General features: G+C 35.7%; 1 protein-coding gene across 2 annotated transcripts; it reads left to right on the forward strand.

The window, feature by feature from the left end:
• Positions 1-2,264: 2,264 nt before the first annotated feature.
• LOC106051774 (tubulin polyglutamylase TTLL11-like) lies at positions 2,265-20,048 on the forward strand. Of its 2 annotated transcripts, none has more exons than XM_056042159.1 (10): positions 2,265-2,678; positions 2,922-3,024; positions 3,222-3,355; positions 4,478-4,653; positions 7,060-7,258; positions 8,458-8,649; positions 10,558-10,769; positions 11,995-12,648; positions 13,666-13,769; positions 18,911-20,048. In XM_056042159.1, exons 1-10 carry the CDS (start codon positions 2,412-2,414, stop codon positions 19,255-19,257), a joined length of 2,388 nt encoding a protein of 795 aa, XP_055898134.1. In that variant the 5' UTR covers positions 2,265-2,411; the 3' UTR covers positions 19,258-20,048. The 2 variants fall into 2 exon arrangements, with proteins under 2 accessions (XP_055898134.1, XP_055898133.1); XM_056042158.1 differs by lacking the exon at positions 18,911-20,048 and adding an exon at positions 15,034-16,253.
• The last annotated feature ends 249 nt before the right edge of the window (positions 20,049-20,297 follow it).

The following is a 20,297-nucleotide window of genomic DNA, read 5'->3' on the forward strand; positions in this document are numbered from 1 at the left end:
TTTTAAGGGAGGGTGGGATTTGAACTATATTTAAATAAACAATTCGCCTGCCCTGGGGTGTACTCTCAAGGGGTGGGGGGACTCGACGAATAAAAAAAAAACGATTTAAACATGCATAATATATCTGCATTCATTACCGCAGAATTAATTAAGTCCATTTTCTATTCATTAACTCTTTCTCTCCTAACTGACGATACCAGCGTTGATCCCACCAGAATGTGGTAAATAATTACGGAGAGAAAGAGTTAAGTCTACTGTCATTTAATTCCTTACAAAAAAAAGTAGTAAAGTAAAAGTAAAGTTTCCCTTTCAGACATAGCGCTCAATAGGGCGGATGATGTTAAGGTCATCTGTCTATGGTCAACGGTTAAAAAGCAGGGTGTCATGTGACCAGCGCCACGACCAACCCCCTCTACTTTCTCCAACTAAAGTCAGGTAAAAATTAGGTTTGGATGGACTCTGGGGCGCCCTAAAAATACCGAAATTCAAAATTCCAGTTTTCACTGAGATTCGAACACAGGACCCCAGGTTCGGAAGACTAGCGTTTAACCTCTCAGCCACCGCGCCCCCGACAAGAGAATAGGTGTCTTCACAAAATGCACTCGATAGGGCCTAAACATATGTTTATCAGGTACGGTATAAAAAAACGCAAATTTGTATTATTTAAAAACTACTAACAACAAGCAAAATATAAAAAATCCGCACATATAACTATACTCTCAATAATGTAAATGGTATTTTCCTTATTCGATATAAAAAAAATAATTAATTACCAATAATTAATTGACTATTTGTCGTTGATTTTTATTTTACAAATTGTTTCATGTTTTGTTAGATACAATAAATAGCTGTTTAAAGTTTAAAACTTGATCTGACAATTGGTATGGGAGTAATAACGTATTTGGTTTACTAAAGAGACGAATCCCTACATATTTAGCAATATCTGTGAATACTGAAGGATTAATTTCACTTGTTGGTATCTAACGAAATAATTAATCACAAGTAATTAATCGGTTAATGTTTTTATTGAGCCGTGTCTTTTCTATGCCAATGTATAATTGTGTAAAGTTTTAACTTGATCCGAGAATAGGTGTGGGACAAAGAATGTGTACACAATATTTAACAGACAGACAGACAGATAGACAGACAGACAGAATGAATTGATATAAGCTTTGTAATAAGATGAATGCTTTGAATTGCTGTGTAACATAGCAAGTCATTGGTCATGAGGAAAAATTAAAAACAATAGTTGCACAAGTCTTTACTTTGGCTCTATAGAAACATAGATTTGTTATTGATTTTAAATGTATCATTCATGTATATCATATCGACCAAGTGATTGACTAATCAAATTGTTACAATGAAATCATTTCTGCATTCATGAGCTCTTTTTAAAACATCTAAACAGAATATTTTTTTTTATTTCAAAGGATCAATACCAATAGTCGATCGATGGTTGCAATAATTAATGTTTTCATTCTAGGATCTCCAACGCATTCCTGTGGAAGAATCGAGTCTGTAGCTCATGCATGTTGTATCGCCTGTGTGGCCTAACGAAAGTCTCATTAGAACTTGGGCATGTCAACATGTAAGTCCTCAATTCAATCTTGAACTTAATGAATACAATTTGAATTTTTACAAAGCTTTTACCAACCCAATTTTTATACACAAAAAAACACTCTTATAGTCGATGTTAACACTTGAAACAATAAAAAAAATTAGTTAATCAAGAAATAGTGGTCATCTATTAATTTTGTTTTATGTGTTATCTAATATTATAAATTACAGAAGTTAACTCTCAAAGAGAAAATGATTACTTCCTATATAAAAAAAAGGGAGCTTATTCCTGTCGATACATGACATATTGAAAGGTCACTGTTGTCCAACTAAACGATAACAAGAAGAAATATTAAACTTAAAAAAACAACAACTTATATTACGTGTAGGCCTACTTGTATTAATTAGTTTAAATCAGTCATGTGATTAAATTTATTATAGAACTAGATTCAAGACTAACAAACATAAATCTGTGCGATTAGAAATATTTTTACCAATTATTTTTGTTTAGCGCTACTTCGTCCTGGACACTTTGTTTTATTGCAAGCCCCTCCAATAACGCTTGACGCATTAACCCTTAAAATGAGTGTGCTATATTAGCCTCTAAACGTCAGAATTGTAATTCCATTTGGTATGCACTCATTGTAAAACAGCTCAGCACTTTAAGGGTTAAATACATTTATTTTCTATTTCCTAATTCAGAAATAAATCAATCGAGACATTCAACAGATCAGCCATACAATCAAACCAATTAGTGCTCAATGGATCACAAAAGGTATCTTAATGTAGTCGACACGTTCTTCTGCACTAGAGACGGACCAATCTAGGAGTGTTCATACGATAATCTTAAGACAATGACTTCACTCAAGATAGACAGAGATGGAGAATTGAAGATGTATCAGCAGAAGAACAGTCCGTACAAGACAAACTTTAGACAGGAGGCTATCCTGAAAAGGAGGGAGCTGACCACGAATGCATTGCTGCGCTTTGAAAAAACACAAAACAAAGGTCAGCAAGAGAGACAATCTGCATCGAGAAGTCTGGTCACTATAGACACGCACAAAGCACGCAGCAACAGTGAAGTCTTGAGGCTAGTCATACGAGATCTGGGCTGGAGAGAGGTAGGTGAAATCTCCGTTGTGTTGTTTGGTATTGGTAGATACATGCAGATATTAAGCAACATAGAACTTAGAAATAAAAAAATATGCAATTAAAACTACTACATAAACTCTTCAATAACATGAATATTTTGGTTAAGGCACTAGCGGGACACGATTTTTATTTTTCGGAGTGGTAATGTTTACTCCAATATACCCATCATAAAGATCTGTTTATTTATTGTTTATTTATTTTTGTCAACACAGTACACATTTCCGCGACGTGATCAGAACTGTGACGTCACGTGGCACGCCATCTCGTACTTTGATCAAAGTGATATTTTTACAGGACAAATTAACAAATTTCCAGGTATACATTTATTTCTGTCCTGTCGTAACAATAACTATTTATACAATAACTATTTTAACATTTTGTTTTAAATTGAAAGGTGTCTGCATCAAAGTTCAATGCATTGAGTACTTACAAGCCTATTTACATTTGAGTCTTATTTATTTAAAGTGCTGTGCTGATTAAGTTCGATATATCTATTTGATGTACATCTACAGGATCTCTAGAAATATTTCACAAAGTCAACCTCTTTAGATGGCTGGAATTTATGAAATCTGTCTTCCCAGAGAAATATAACTTTTTCCCAAGAACATGGTTTCTACCACACCAGTATAATGATTTCGTTACTGAGGTAATAACATGTAACATGCGCTCACTTTCACTTAGTACAGGAAGTGGCAGTAACTTTAGGAATTATTTCCATTGTATGCATTACTTCCAATACAGAAATTACGTTGATAACTGTTTTTTTTTTAAAATATTCTTTACTGTCTTTATGTTAATGAAGATGTACATTTTCGTAAGTAAAGTTGTCGCTAACTTGGTGTCAACGGGTGCGATAAGCCATTGGCGTCAAGCTCCTATCATTATTTTCTTTAAATGAAAACTCTTTCCCTATTAAATTATTTGTGTTTTTTATTTTTCTGTTAACCACAATAAAGGGAGCTAATTAATGAGAAAGTTACTTGGAACCTTACTTTGTTTTAGACCAAGGGTTCTCAACCTGTGGGTCGCGACCCCCTTGACGATTTGCCAGGGGTCGCCTAAGACCATTGAAAATATGGATTGTTATTGTCTATTCTTCTATTGCTGTATGTGTGTGTGAGAGGGGGGGGGGTCGCGGTAAAGTGGGGGATTGTAAAAAGGGTCGCCGAACATAAAAGGTTGAGAACCACTGTAATTTAGACAGTTCAATTTGTGTGCTGACACTACTGAATACGCCTGGCTCTGAACCGGGGGTCCAAGGTTCTAATCCTGGTGACTTAGACTTCGACTTAGGTCCTCCAGCGCCGTTCGGCGTATTGAGCGGCAAGCTGTTTGCCGTTTCTGTAGCAATAGTGTTTTTACAGGGTGGGATCGCTAGCCCCACGCCAAACCCTCCTCCTTTCTCACCCGGGCTTGGGACAGATGGCGGTGAAGACTGGGAATTTTAATTTTGGGATCCTTGGGCGCCTCTGAGTCCACCTAGCTCTAATGCGTACTTGACATTAGTTGGGGAAAAGTAAAGGCGGTTGGTCATTATACTAGCCACATGACACCCTCGTTAACCGTAGACCATAGAAACAGATGACCTCTACATCACAAGGTCTGAAAGGGGAACTTTACTTTACTTTACTACTGTGGGGTCTTCCAGGGCGATCCGCACCCCTCCGCTGCTTCCAGATGAAAGAGATATTTTACCATCCTAGTTTTTCTTCATATTAAAAGGATTAAAATTTTAGACTTTATATTACTATTTTTTGCTCATTTTCAGGTTAGAAGTATGAATGAAAAGAAGCCCCAAAATAAGCCCATGTTTATAGTCAAGCCCAGTGAAGGTTCCCAAGGTGAAGGCATTTATTTATTACGTGACCCCAGACAATATAACCACTACAACGGCCGCAATCACGTGATCCAGGAGTATCTGAGTGACGTCTTTCTCATTGATAAGTATGACTATAAACAAATATGTCTTCCTCACTGATTAGTATAATCAAAAGTAAGCAAATGTCAACATAGTTATTTCTATATCTACAATTTTTTTTTTGTACCTTTACCTATCCCTTAGTCTATTGGACCGTTGGGACACCATGCAAGATTTGTCGACCGTCTTTCTCCATTCCTCCCTGTCTTTTGCCTTAGTTAGAGCCTCTTTCAATGGCAGGCCCGTCCATTCTTTTATGTTGTCCTCCCATCGCTTTCTCTGTCTGCCTCTTCTTCTTTTTCAGGTTTATGAGTTTTATGAATATTTTATGACATGAGGGGCCATAGAAAACACTTAATAAAATGTTATCAATCAAGCGCAATTTCATGGACATTTGATTCGGTTATGCAAATAATTTACAACTCACAGACCTATATATTCTATCTAGACTGGAAAACGGAAACCAATTCTCATCCGCGATTGATCAACTCACAGACCTATATATATAGATTTTTTTTGTACGTAACTCTTTTTCAATGTAAAATTCGCACACTTGGCCTTTTATAGAGTCATCGGTAGTGCCTTTTAATATAATCGTTGTTTTGTAATTTTTATTATGTTAATTTTAAAGTCTTTTTTTTGTAAGGAAACCTCAGCATTAGTGCTATTCATTTTTAGCTTTTTCATCATAGGAATCCTTGCGGCCTAGGCTTTTTTCTTGCATTATTTTGTATTTAAAAGAGTGCTTAATAATGATATCCAGTATGAACATGGGTTAATATCAATTCTCTCTGGAACTAATGAATTTAATTTAATGTATTTTTATGGGAGAGATATTATTTATAAAAAAAGGATTTAAGTCAATGTTAATTAACAAATTCATAACAAAGTTGTCTTTATAATTGATTAAAATACATACCGTCATAAGTATAAACTTTAAATTAATATTTAATTATTTTATTTTACTCTTATACCTTTCAATTCTAATCGCTAGATTCTTAACCCAAAGATTATCTCCCATTAACTCATTGCGTTTTGAATATATTTTAGATACCAAAATTAATTAATCACGACTACCTGATTAATTAATTGGTTGATTTTTAGCTGCCAAAAGGGGAAAAGACGCTATTAGTTTTGTGTGGAATGTCTGTCCATCCGTCCCGTTTAGAAGAGATAGTGAAAATCCGACATCATAATATTTTAGACCATTCAAATTTCTGATGCAAAGGCTACTTTTTTTTTCTGAAAGCGAAAAATTTCATTTTTAAAATCACACTGATGCAAGAAGTTTTTTTCATAAAAGTACACCACTTTTACAACTATTCAATATAAATAGTAAGAGACAAGGGAGTCTCTTTAGTAATAACATCATATCATATTATAAACACATTTACGCAAACGGTTTTAGATGACTCTTTTTACATTTCTATTGCTAAGTTATGTAAATTCTGTAAATTCTGTTATACTAACCACTACATTTGCACACAAAAATGTTTTACTTTTTTTTAAAGAGAAAAAAACTATTTAGTATGCATGTAAGTTGGACATAATTTAAAACAACAATTAATAACATGTTTTTCATATAATCGCGTGAACTGCAGAGCGACACTGCAGCTATAGAACACTTAACTAAAGGAGTTTTAAATTATTTTTTTTTACGAAAATGTTTTTTCTTGAGGAATAAGAGATTGGCCCTTTACAAAACAATTAGATCAATTATATATTCATTATAAGACATTAGTTAGGTCAGGTTCACATCCGACTTCACATTCAATTTCACCTATCATTTGGTCTGCTGGACCGCTGGGGCACCACGCAAGATCTGTCAACCATCTTTCTCCATTCTTCTCTGTCATTTGTCTTTGATAGAATTTCATTCATATTCTTTTTGAAAATATTGAAACCTGCCTTTTTACCTGGCTTTCTACCTGGCTGGGGGACAAAATCGGGGGCCGATTTTGAGTTTGTGTTTCCACACAAACTGTCTTTGTAACCTTGTTTATTGATACTAGGGTTGTCATCCAGCATGAGCTTGTATGCAAAATTCGATGACAATCGAATGAGTAGAAGTAGTCGAAAACCCAATTGCAAAAACCCACATAAATAAGAAAGAAACAAAACGAGTAAATATAAGCGTTGAAAAAGTAAACTGAGTATCCTTTAAACTCTGAACTGTGCCAGTCGTCACAGAAGGCCTGAATACCGACGTTGGACTTCGCAACCTGTGGTCAGTACATCGCAGATCCCGTTCATGCCTTCTATGACGACTGGTCTCGCTTTGTTAGAGCTAGATGGCTAATAGATATAGTCAAAGAAGGCGGGAAACAAATATCCACTTGATAATCTCGTCTTAGTCGTGACCATAGTTTGTCTCATAATGTTATAGCAGTTGTTTCTATTGCTAACAATGTAGATGTATATTTTATCCACAGATTTAAATTTGATCTCAGGGTCTATGTTGTCCTAAAATCTATAGAACCTCTGGAGTTTCACATCTGCAGAGAAGGGCTGGCCAGATTTTCGACAGTCCCGTATGAGCAGCCAAATAACAAAAATATGGCTGAGACTTTTATGCACTTAACAAACTACTCACTCAATAAGAAAAGTTCGGAATTTAAAATTTCTGACAAGGTTAGTAGTTTGAGTGAATAGAAATGCGACTGTTTACATGAGTTATTACAGGAACGCATATTAAGAGACATACACCCCCTAGTTGATGTCATAGTTCTGGCTCTCATGGCCTCATTTCCTGATCAAGTTTTTGTTAATGTTTTAGTAATTTTTTGTCTTGATGACTGTTGTTACTAGTCGTTGACTTGTAGCACCAAACTGATAGCAGACAACTAAACCGCTGAAGGCGTAATGTATCTTAACTAATAAAACGTCAAATAACTTTAATAACTTCCTTTTGTGAACAAAACTAAATAGAACTTTATTTATATTATTTTTATATTTAAATCAAGTTGAAATGAGATGAAACAACTGTAGTAGACTTTAGTAATAATATTTTTAAACAAAATCTAACACAATTTTTCATTTTTACGTTCTAGAGGCGTGTCCTCTAAGACCAAGTGACGACAACGCCACTTATGTAGCATCATTGACAATCGCTAACCTCTTCCCACCATCACCATATAAACATACACACACACATTCCATAATAATACCACAGTCTCACATTTCAGTAAGAAGGCCCTCTGAATTAGGATATAGGAGTTCATTTCTAATCATCTAATTGTAGTACTTTTTTCTTCTTATTGGCGAATCTCTTCGCCCATGTCATCTTAACCAGTATCAACGTCAGTTTTATTCATGGTGGCTAGAGGAAAGAGAGAGAGAGAGAGGTAAAGAGAGAGGGAGAGAGAGATAAAAGATGAAGAGAGAGAATATACAAAATGTACTACTTTTAATTAATTTCCATTCAAATTGTTCCTCTAGAGCACACTAATTAGTAGTAATTGTATGCAAATATTTTGTAGACGCCATGGAATCATATCTAGGATTCGCTTAATACGATCGACTTAAGGAATGTGCTCTAATAGCGCTCCATAATAACAGGCACTGTACCAGTACTATGATAGATGGTTTCCAAGGCCACCCCATTAAAGGGCCCATTTATTATTTTGTAAAACCATACATTTCCTAGCACCTACCCTGCTTCAGAGCCTAGACTCTAGATAAACGATATGCGTTTTTAAGCGTTTCTGAAAATAGCCTCTAACGTAGAAGAGTAGTACTAACTTCAGACTACTCTCTACATTTGAATAAATTAAGACCCACGTCATTATACACCAACAGGGCTTCTTAATTATTCATTTCATTCCAACCAGGATGACGAAGGCAGTAAGAGAAAGCTGTCTGCTGTGTTCAAGGTCATTGAAAAACTGGGTCATGACGTAGACCTTCTCTGGGAGAAGATTGATAAGATGGTTACGTTGACTTTGATAGCAGTGGCAGGAGAGTTGAAAGTGGAGCTGCAGGGAGCTATACCCCCTGGGAAACTGGGACCCACTTGCTTCCAGGTACAGTGTCATAGTTAGGAAGAGATTCAACATAGAATTATCGTAAAATTATCGTCTGCTCGTAAGCATTAGGCGTAGATGGAGACGCTTGGAATTAAAAGATCTTCTTTCCCCTATCACAAAGTATATGTGGATAAAATACAACTTCGGATGCCCTTTTGCGCAGTAAGGGCCCTAGGCGTTTACATAATTTGTCTGTGCAAAAAAAAAACTTAGTTTTAGCCAACGATATTTAGTGTACGAGAATAATGTGTGATCGCCACACATATTAGATTACTTTTATTAACACGGTAGATTTACTTCTTATGGTTGTATTTACAGTTTAGGCGTTCTTTTAGAAGGAACGATTTTTACTCCCAAGTCCAAACCTGCAGGGCTGTAGGGGATGACAGCAAAGAGGGAGAGGGGAGGTTAAATTCGGGACCATCGTTACAACAATCAATAGCACCAACCACACGGCCGGGCAACGACAGCTGATAGTGAGCCAAACTTTTTAAAATCTTCACTCCAATCCATAAGAAAAAAAAATAATGCTGTGGCATTTTATGTCTCGAGAGATGATCTCTTCCATTTGCAACTTCTTGTGTGACTAAAGAGGCCAATCCTTGATACACATCTGCAGTCACGGGTTGGGCATATGCAATCATCAGGCGTCGTTGCAATTTTTCCCTTCTTTCTAATACTGTTGTGTATGGTATCTGCAATACGGGATCCTTCTTTTATGCTCACGCTCACATCTGCAATATTTTAAGTTTCAATATCACTGCCTGGTATGGCAATCTGATCATTAAAAATAAAAATAAACTTTATAGAATCCTAAATGCTGCTGGCAAAATCATTGGCAAAAAACAAACCCCATTTGGGCAGTTGTTTGAGACAAACATCTATAAAAAAAAAGCTAACAAGATTCTCGAAATAAAGAATCACCCTTTGTGTCAGGATTTTGTGATTTTACCATCACAAAAGAGATACAAGACACCGATAGCAAAGACAAACAGACACAAACACTCTTTTGTTCCGCTGGCAATCAAATCATTAAATAAGAACAATCTGGTATAAACTTTGTCACATGTAAATTATGAGTGAGTCTGGTGTGAATGTACACTTTGGTTTCTTATAGTTATAATGTTTTTTGTTTGGTGTAATGCACAAATTGTAAGACAAATTTCCTTACTGATAATAAAGATTATTATTATTATTATTATTATTATTATTATTATTGTGAGTGTCTGCCAGGTAGTGCCCTCTTTCCTCTTCCTGCGGGAGACTTCGACTAGGAAGTAGACTATCTTTAACTATGAAGCGACATCCGAAACATGTATTACATTTTTTTTTACAATGTGTAGTTTTGTATACTTCTTTGAAATACTGAACGGTTCGTCCATTTATATATAAAAACATATTGCAACTGTTTTATTTTATTGTATTTTCCGCACAAAGAACTGCTGGATTTGTTGTAGTTACTAACCATGGGCTTTTTCATTGAAGGAATACGAGGCGTTTGATTCGTGGTTAAGGGAGTAGAACTGACAGTCCGTGTCGTAAAGTCCTTATCTTATCAATATTTCGAATTCTTGTTATTCTGTATCAGAAACTTGGGAATAGTAAAAAATAAATTTCCCCTTTTAGACTATGCGGTCTATAGGACTGTTGGTGTAAAGGTCATGTGTTTCTGTGGCTCAAGGTTAACGAGGGTGTCATGTGGCCAGCATAATGACCAACCGCCTTTAATTTCCCCCACTAATGTTAGGTACCCATCAGAGGCGCCCGAAATAAAAAAAAATACGGTCTTGACCAGGATAGAAACCCGGGTCTCTGGTTTGAAAATCAAGCGCTTTACCACTCATCCACCGCGCCTCCAAACCACTTAATAATATTTACTTCTGTTATTTCTTTCTTTTCCCTTAGATCTTGGGCTTCGATATCCTTCTATTGAAAGACTTGGAACCCTCTTTACTTGAAGTGAACTCTAACCCGAGCCTCAGCATAACGGAAGAGCACGAGACACCGACAGGTGGCGTTGAGTACAAAATCTCTTCCAAGGATGAAGAAATCAAACGGAAGTTGATCCGAGACACTCTGATTTTGATAGCGCCCAAAAATAAATACACAAGAAAAAGGTCAGATACGCTTGAATTGGTCTTCGGTCATTAAGAAGTTTAAAATGAGGGTTTTATTCAGTGAGTGGAACTGCATTATCAATACGAAATAAACACCATAATGGCGATATTGATTCTGTTTTGGTTTCCAGTTTGGTCTTCTAGTTGATTAACTCTCCAAACAGGGAGATACTCTGACGTAGTTTTTTTTAGCAATTCTAGTTCAAGCCAATAATCGAACTTCTTGCAATGTGAAACTTATTATTTTAATGAAGGCGTTAGTCTAGCTCCCCAGTAGGATATAGCAAGGTACTCACGAATAAAGTAGGTATTTATTTTACAAAACAAAACAAAAAAATCGACCTTCTTAAATGTATTATCATTGTACACATTAAATGTCACTTACGTTTGAAATGCCAGTTATTATACTGTCATCAATAATGTTTCGTAATTGCATGTACTGGACAAGATAATCAGGGTATATTAAATAATACCGACATATCAAAAAGATACTTTATTTTTTTCTATATGCCTTATAGCTAACTCTTTTTTTTCCCAATTTAGAAATGGGAACTTTCTTTAGCATTGAAGGGATCGTAATCTTAAATAATATTTTTCTAACAATTTTAACTCAGACCTGTTTTGTGTTCAAAATATCTGAAATAAAAAGTTCACCAACACCTTCTTGTTAAATTCGGAAACAGCGGTACCCTCAAGAAATCTGTTGCAATGTACAACGGTCTATAGAAAAGCCCCATTTATTTTAATATTTCTATAGAATTCCAAATGTAAAGGATGTCTCACCAAAACAGACCATTAGCATTATGTCCTTAATCGATGTTTTGATGTTATTTTAGTTTTATGCTAAACATTTTTTTCAAACCATTGTCATCTTTCCAAGTATAAACAGGATTTGAACCCTGTATCATTGGTTGATTGTAACCATTGTAAAAATTATTACAAAAATATTTTACAAATTACAATAAATGAATAAATATGTGTAGAATAGAATGTCAAAATGTATAATTAAGTCATGTCTAAACTACGGACTGCGGGCCTAATACTCCCTTGATGCGGTGCAGCCCAGATCTTAAAATATTTGCCGGCAGTGCTTTACATTGAACTCAACGAAATTTCCATTATGGTGGAAAGTGGCATGGCCCCCAGTCCGTAAAAAGTTTGAATACCACTGCTATAAGGTCTAAGTACTAATAAAATCTGTTTTCTATTATCTTATTATTGTCAGACGTAAACGCACCAGAAGAAAGCTAAGAGAAGGGGAAGAAGAAATGGACGTGGACACTGCTGACAGTAGATCCAGGCATAGGCGTCATCGCCGAAGGGAAAAAGCCATTTCCATCAAATTCAACGACGAAGACGAAGGCGGAGACAGCAAGAAGTCTATCTTTGACGAGTCTCCGAAGTTCGTCCGTACCGAGACCTGCCGAGTGTTCATCGAGGGCGAAGGGGAGGTGCATTTCACAGAGCAAGGCCCCACCAATTCGAAATACAAGAGCCGACATCGCAATCGGAAGAGCTCATCACACGGAAGCAAAAACCGTAAACACAAGCGAAAACACAGAGACCCCGAGAGAATGGACACCTCTGACCACCTTCCCCCGGTGATACCCTCACAGGAACAAGAGGAGGTCAAAACGGAGGATGAGGACGACCAGAACGTGGATGCTCCTCACGAGACATCGGAGAACTCTCAAGAGGAATCATCCGAGGAAGAATACGAAGAGGAAGAATCCTGTCTGAGGGAAATTTTCCCGGCTGTGTACGGGAAGAGCTTTGAGGACGAGAGAATCCTGGAAAAGATTGCGGACATCTTTATTTCATGTCTTGGTGTGAAAGGATCCATGCGCATGGGACCAACAATGTTCCGACTGTTTGCAAGGTAGCCTTTTATTTATTCTGCATTACCCATTCACAATTAGTCTTACTCTCAACATATCTATCGAAAACACTGTAGTTTAAACACTATAAGCAAAGTTCCCCTTTCAGACCTTGAGATCTATGGGGCAGATGATGTAAAGTTCATCTGTTTCTGTGGCCCACGGTTAGCTAAGGTGTCATGTGGCCAGCACAATGACCAACCACCTTTACTTTTCCCCAACTAATTTCAGGTACCGATTAGAGCTGGGTGGACTCAAAGACGCACTAAGATCCCGAAAGTAAAAATCCCAGGCTTCACCAGGATTCATACCCGGGACCCCAGGTTCGAAAGCCAAGTTCTTTACTGCTCAGGCACAGCACCTCCTTATGATGTTTAAACACTATAGATTCATTTTATGTGGCGATCTCGCAAAATACACTTTTGAGTTTTTATGCGATTTATTTTTTTATTCGTTTGAACTACATTGACATATTGCACTGCTTTAAAAAGTTAAAAAATAATATTACAATAGAAATGCATTCAATTCTGATATTGTGTTTTATAACTAGCGTGGAACTGGAAACCTCATCCCAACCCATTAGCAAACTTTATAAGCTAGTCCATATAGTAAATGCGGAGTGTGGTGGCCAAGTGGTCAAGCACTTTCCTGACAGACTGAGGGGTCTAGAGTTTAAATCTAAGTGAAGATTGAAATTTCGATCTTCAATATTTGTAGTGCGGTTATGGCTCCCTGAGCCCACCAAATTGTAATTGGTACCTGGGATATGTTTGTGAAGTAAAGGTGAATGGATGGTCGTTGTACTGACCACATAACAATCTCTTTAAACGTCGTCCAGGCCATAGTAAAAGATGATCTTTACATCATTTGTCCCCATATATTGCAAGGTGTAAAATGGGTACCTTTATTTTTGCTCCCATATAGTAAATACCAGGGGCTGTAAATAGAGGTAGACATGTGTTCTATAAAATACTTGTAGTGTGTCTCTTTGTGTGATCAATGTCCCTTCCACTCTTCAGAAAGTGTCGCCTGAACAAAAGGGGCATAACCAATGCAGCTATCGACATTCTGTACATTGACATGCAAAGGAAGTTTGAGTACTTGAACCCTGACAGGACGGCAGGTGAGTTCAATTCCTAACAAAGCTAACAAGTAGAGGTCTAGATCAGTGTAAGAAATGTATATGGCTGGGCAGCATTGGACTAGGTCAGTGATGACCAAACTACGGGCAACAGGCCTTACCGGTCTTAGACACGCTGCTATTCAGTTCCTTGAAACTTATGGGCATAGATGATATCGATGAAACCCCAGAAGGTCTTTTTTTTTTGAAGGGTGGGAGATGTGGCCCCTGGGATTTATATGGTTCCAGGGCTTATGTAAAAAAAATGTGTTTGAATATTTATATTTTTACATGTTCTAGGCCCAAAAAATATGGTTACAGGGCCTATGCCGACAAATCATATGGTTTCAGGGCACAAGATGAAAAATTTTGTGCCAGGGCCTAGACCACAATGTATATGTACCCAGGGTCCAGGCCGAAAATTGTATATGCACCCAGTCTAAAGACAAAAAAAAAGTCGGTCACGAGTGGTGTACATACATTGCAGAAGATGAAGAGATGTTTGTGTCTCAATCGCTATGCACGCATTGCTACTGAAGATTACTTATTGACAAGAATGTTATTTGCATAAGCCTCGAGAGGGGTGTAGATAATGTTTCTTTTTAGATTGTGCATTCTTTATTTGTTGACTTTTTACACATTTCTCTCTCCTCCTCTATCTCACCCCTTTCTTTCTCAAATCTTTCTCCTCTGTCTCTTTCTCTCTACTCTAACTTCTCCATTTCTTCTTCATTTCTCTTATTCCATATAACCCTATTCCACTTTCTTGCCCTCTCTCTCTCTCACTTAATTTTTTTTTCTGTCGATATGAATATTGATTCTTTTTTTTTTCTCTGCACATTGGGATTGTTTAGGCTGTGATCAAATCATTTAATTCAAAGCTCTTGTTTCATTTCAAAACCAAAATGTCAAAATATGTTTTATGTGATCAGGTTGAATTCAAATTGTACACACTTTTCTAGAGTTCAAACATTTTATTAGTAAAATGATGTATAGTTTAAAGTTTTAATAGGAGTCCCTATTATCTAGTATCTGTATTACTTTGACATTCGACTGTTATTGACGAGGTGTCCCTTGCATTTTATGTATGACTAGGTGTCTCTTACATTTGGTACGCATTACTTTGTGTCTCTTATATTTTTTCTTACATTTTATGGATGACTAGGTGTCTCTTATACTTTTTACGCAAGACTTTGACCTTTGACTAGGTGTCTCTTACATATTTTTACGTATGACTAGATGTCTCTTACATTTTACGTTTGACTAGGTGTCTGTTTCTTCGCTTTTGCTGGAGGATGCGTTCGACTCGCTACACTGTTCAACGGCTCGTCCTTGACATCGCAGCTCCGAAACTTCTTGGAGCACTGTCAAACCTTCATGCGAATACCCAGCGAGTGGGAGGCTGAAGCGGTGCTCAAAGCACGCCAGAGGTTCAGCCAGAGGGCGAGAGAAGGCATGCTGGAAGATGGAACGGAAGAAATCTACGAGCTATCCTTCAAAGGTGAGAGGTCAAAGACGCAAGTCCCAGACGATTGGCCGACATTGTTGGAGGAAAAATACACAGATCGGACATTTTCTAATCCCCAGAAAAAACACACCAGTATTTTTAGTCTACTGCAAAGTTTAAGAAGGCTGTGATGGATGTTGAATTAACAACCTATTTAAACTTATCTATTATTGAACCAAAAACGTTCCCCCAACTCTGTTGTTTATTTCATTATAGTTAACTCTTTAATCTCTTTTTGATGAATTGTTCAAGTATATTATTTATATTTACTATATTTATTTTTATATAAATAACGCAGTACACTCAATTTGCAATGGGGCGCAACTCGTATATATTTATAGCTTGTGCAATTTAATGCAAGACGTGAGAGTTACCTGCAAGAGATTACTTTGTGTGCCTCTAGTTCTAACAGAATCTTCAAGTAGGTCAACAAGTATGAATCAATGCGTGTTTGTAAAGTTATACTCTTACCGACACAATGTTCAACAAAATATTTTAAGACTGTTTAAATCATGAAAAAAAAAGGTGTGAATGGCGCCGGCTGCACTTTTGTTTGCCTGTTTCACTTTATTTATTATGAAATTTTTTATTTGTAATCATTTAAAGTCTACAGTTGGTTGCATATTTCTCTTCTCTATTATCTGTTATTCTTGATCCATTTTATTGCATTTTAAGCTATCAAATATGTATCCATGTATAAACTATATCTCTTTATCAAGTCAAAGATAATCGAGCAGCAGCACTGTGCCCTTAATGTAGAAACGGAGATTTTGTATAACTAAAAAACATAAAGGGTTGGATATCAAATATGTTTTATTATATTCCCATGTGCAATGTTTCCATTTTAACATTTGGTTGTACTTTTTAAAGTCTTTCACTATTGCTATCAGTATTTTTTAAAAAAAATCTGTATATCAATAGACTCTCTATTTTATACACAATTTAAAACTTGTATACTATTTCTCTCTTTCTCTTTTCATTACAGTTATTTTCTGGCTACACTGACGCTCTGTCTGATGAAATTTGACTTTGTTTACTTTAACACAATATTCACGTTCTAAAATTGGTCGGTCACAAACATGGAGACGAAATCTCTTGACTTGACTTTTTTTGACTCTCACCGTAGCATTGGGCCGCAACAGTAGTTCGAAATCGGACTCTGTTGTAGGCCGTTCCCCCCAGCAGGGTCCTTGTCCATCCTGCCGTCTTTACTCCTTGAAATACCGACCTTCTCCATTCCCTGTTTGTTCAATCTCTTAAGTCCTCGTCCCATATGCTAGTACAAATTTGTACCAATACTCCTTCTTCCCTAGTACTATTAGAGCATGGAATGGGTTGCCTGAGCTAGCCAGGAAAACCAGTGACTTGGCAGAATTTAGGTCATTGGTTAATATTCATGACTAAATGCATGGCGCGTAGGACGTAATCATCTTCTTTTTTGAAGTAACGTCTGTATTATATAAGATAAGAAGATAAGATAAGTTTAGGAATATATTCTAGAGAAGAAAGGTCTCACCCCACCAACGAGATAAATAGAGTTCCTTATTCATGATTAACATCAAGTATTGAGAACGTCGGTACGTGAGAACTTGGCCCAGTGGAACACATTCCTATTGACCTTTGGTTATTTTTTCTGTCAAATAGGTTCCCAAGCAGAATTTGGCCACATTTTGTTAAGCGATGTTCTCTAAACCCGTGCTGTAAGGCCGGTGGGCCAAGAAGACTCGGTGCTCTCCAGCCCTACAAACATCGCCCCGCTCTTCCTCGCAGTAAATATTAAAACCGCAGAAGCTCAATCCCTTTTGAGTTGATGACTTTTTTTTTTAATGATGCAAAATTCCATCCCGGGACACGAGTGTCAAAAAATGTATCTGATTCACAAGCAGAAATTGATTAGGGGCCTCTAATCTCATCTTTAAGGTCCTTGAGTAGGGGCGGGATAGAACGCTTTGCATCGTAGTGCTGTTCGTAAAGAAAAAGAATAAAGAAAGAACAAGACAAAATGTGAAAACTTACCCAAAGAAAGTCTTTCCCTTTTTTTTTTCTCAAAGATAATGCAATTCTTTTTGTTACAAACACATCCAAAACTATAATCCAGTCTATAAGACCACGGACTTATCTAGACCGGAAACTGGTAACAAATTCTTATCCGCGATTGATCGATTCACAGACCTATATATATATATATATATATATATATATATATATATATATATATATATATATATATATATATATATATATATATATATATATATATATATATATATATATATATATATATATATATATATATATATATATATATATATATATATATATATATATTTATGTACGTAACTCTTTTTGGAGCTCTAAGGGAAATCTTTTCTGTCTTTGAAAAGTAATGATCTTTAGTTTTCAAAGTTTAGAAATAATGCAAAATCATTTCTCGGATTTTCTTTAGAATGGGCTATTGATCACAGAACTATATATTCACGCTAATATATGAAACAAAGCCATTTCCTGTTAGTTTCCATTGAGATAATGTTTCAAAAATTCTAGATCGAAATAATTCATGTTTGTTGATTTTAATCATCTTATGTACATTTAAATAAATTGAATATCTAGATCTTTCTAGATTATGTATCTAAAAATTGCAAAATAATAAATATGAGAAGAGAGTACTCTTATTTTTGATGTTCAATTACTAGATCTAGATCTAAAAATTTAATTATATGTTATATAGGTTAGGGTTGAGAAAAACACTTTGCTATTGAGGATGCGGTATGTTACATAATATACCTTGTTTCAACTTTAAAAATAAAATTCACGATATTTTTTGTGGTTTTAAAAGATCTCCATGTCCAGTCTAGATACAAGATATATAAGTCCATGGACCACACAAAGAAAGATGCTCTTCATTCTCTACACATTGATGTTTTGTTTTTTTTAATTTTATTTAAATTTTTGTATAATCTTTTGAAACATTGTATGCAATATTTTATTTAAATTATAAAACATGTATCATTATTTAAAAAAAAACAACATCTATACTTTTTATAAAAGACTTTTGACAAACACTGTGCGCTTGTAAAATAATGATCACAAACATTTGCTATCGTTTCAAAGATGTTCTTTTTGCAAACCATTAAACACTGACTATCTCATCTCACTGCTCACTTTATCTTCATTTATTTGTTTGCCCTTTTTGTTTGCTCTTAAAACTTCACTCAAGTCTAAATTCTCTTTCACTATATCTTTTGTTGTTTGTTTGTTGTTAGCTGTTGAAACCTTGAAATAATAGTAAAACGAAATAGGAAATTGGATGTAATCTCTACATATAAAATCTCGAGCTTCATATATGTTATAACTTGATAGCCAAGAAATTGGCTTCTTAAAAAAATGTATTGAAGATTTTCAAAAAAATGGAAGTAAATCTATAAATATAAATATCATTATTTAAATTTTAATTTCATATATATTTTTAAAACTGTATAACATTTTATGCACTTTTTCTGTATGTACTGAAAATGTAAACAAAGATATAACATGAAAATCTCCAATACCTGTTGATGCTTGTAATTGTGTTGTTCTGTTTGGACTTGCCCTCTGTTTACTTGGAGTAAAAACTTTTCTATTTACTACTTCACTCCAGGCTTATGTTTTCTGGGATTTGTTAGCGCTTGTTACGAGATAGCGAGGCAACTTTTCTACTCCACAAGCAAATCTCAAATGTTAAGGTCAGTGATAGAATACTGCTCGCAGAATTTGAGGGACAGCCAGTCGGCCGGAAGCTTGCAACGCAGAAAGAAGAAATACGATCCCAGCCAATGGCGTGAAAGCTCTCCTCAGACAGAGAGTAGAAAAGGTCCTACGCAGAAACCAGTGAGGTTCACGACGATTAGGCAGCTGACGTCTTTAGATGAGCTGACGTCATTTCTGAAGAAAGACAACCTCAATATGCGACGAACTAGAACTCTGTACGGAAACATGGCAGACTGACTTCATTACGTTACAACATGAAAAATTGATTTTACTAAATATCTGACAAGTTACTCTTGTTTTTAGAAAGTCTTTGTAAAACAATATTCCTATTAAGAAAACAATAGTAAATTCTTTGTAAAATTTGGGAATACATAGAGATCACATATTACTATTAGTCATAATTGTATAATACTAAATATTTTTATACATTGCTGGCTACAGTGGCGTAGCAAGGTACCCGTGGGCCGGGTTCTAGAATATTTTGGTAGCCCCCCTCCCCCAATAAGACGAATGTAATGTGTGACAAAACAATTGATTGATCTGAATGTATCGGTATATTTACCAAATGACATTCCAATGCAAGTAGAGTAGCTGTTTAATAATCTTATTACGTTTGAAGCAGAACTCCAACACGAATTAAAAGTCAATGTTTGTACAATTTTTTAAATAGAATGAAACGAGTTAACGGAGTTTCAAACATATAAAGAAATGTTTTATGAGTTCCTGTTCCCATTCTACACATTGACATTCCTAAAACACTTCGAGGTGTCAAACTTTGAAACATTTATACAAACTACGCTTCAGGCTGTGGGCCCCTAATGGTCGTGGGCCCGGGTTCAATGAACCCCTTCTCGCCATGGATGCTACGCCACTGGCTATCTACTAGGTCATGGGTCTATGCATTTCAAACATTTATTTGTCGTAATTAACTTATTGTTATGTCATATGATAAACTTATTTATGTCTTTTTTTTAATGGATTAATCATTATGTCACAGATATCGTAAAATACAATATTCCCTACCATGGTATTTTGAGTATGATTTTTCGTCCGACCTCTTGTCTGTCCTTGTTTATGTTACACTAGACATATGTTACCCGCGACCCGCGGGTCTTTATTTGCGCATTACTTTCGATATAGTCACTGAGAGTGTTTTGTAAACAATTAAACGAAATAATAATGTAATAAGTAAAGCGAATGTGTCAATGTAAAAATAGCTAATAGGCTTAAATCCATTTTTTTTTAAATTAAAACATTTGCTTTTGAATAATCTAGTG

This window comes from Biomphalaria glabrata, chromosome 9, assembly GCF_947242115.1.
Source record: "Biomphalaria glabrata chromosome 9, xgBioGlab47.1, whole genome shotgun sequence".
NCBI lineage: Eukaryota > Metazoa > Mollusca > Gastropoda > Planorbidae > Biomphalaria > Biomphalaria glabrata.

Excerpts from the sequence above, each read along its gene's own strand:
- LOC106051774 (XM_056042158.1), top strand. The coding sequence starts at position 2,412 with ATGACTTCACTCAAGATAGACAGAGATGGAGAATTGAAGATGTATCAG. Across the intron at positions 3,025-3,221 it reads ACAAATTAACAAATTTCCAG|GATCTCTAGAAATATTTCAC; the intron begins GTATACATTTAT and ends GTACATCTACAG. Across the intron at positions 12,649-13,665 it reads ATGTTCCGACTGTTTGCAAG|AAAGTGTCGCCTGAACAAAA; the intron begins GTAGCCTTTTAT and ends TCCACTCTTCAG.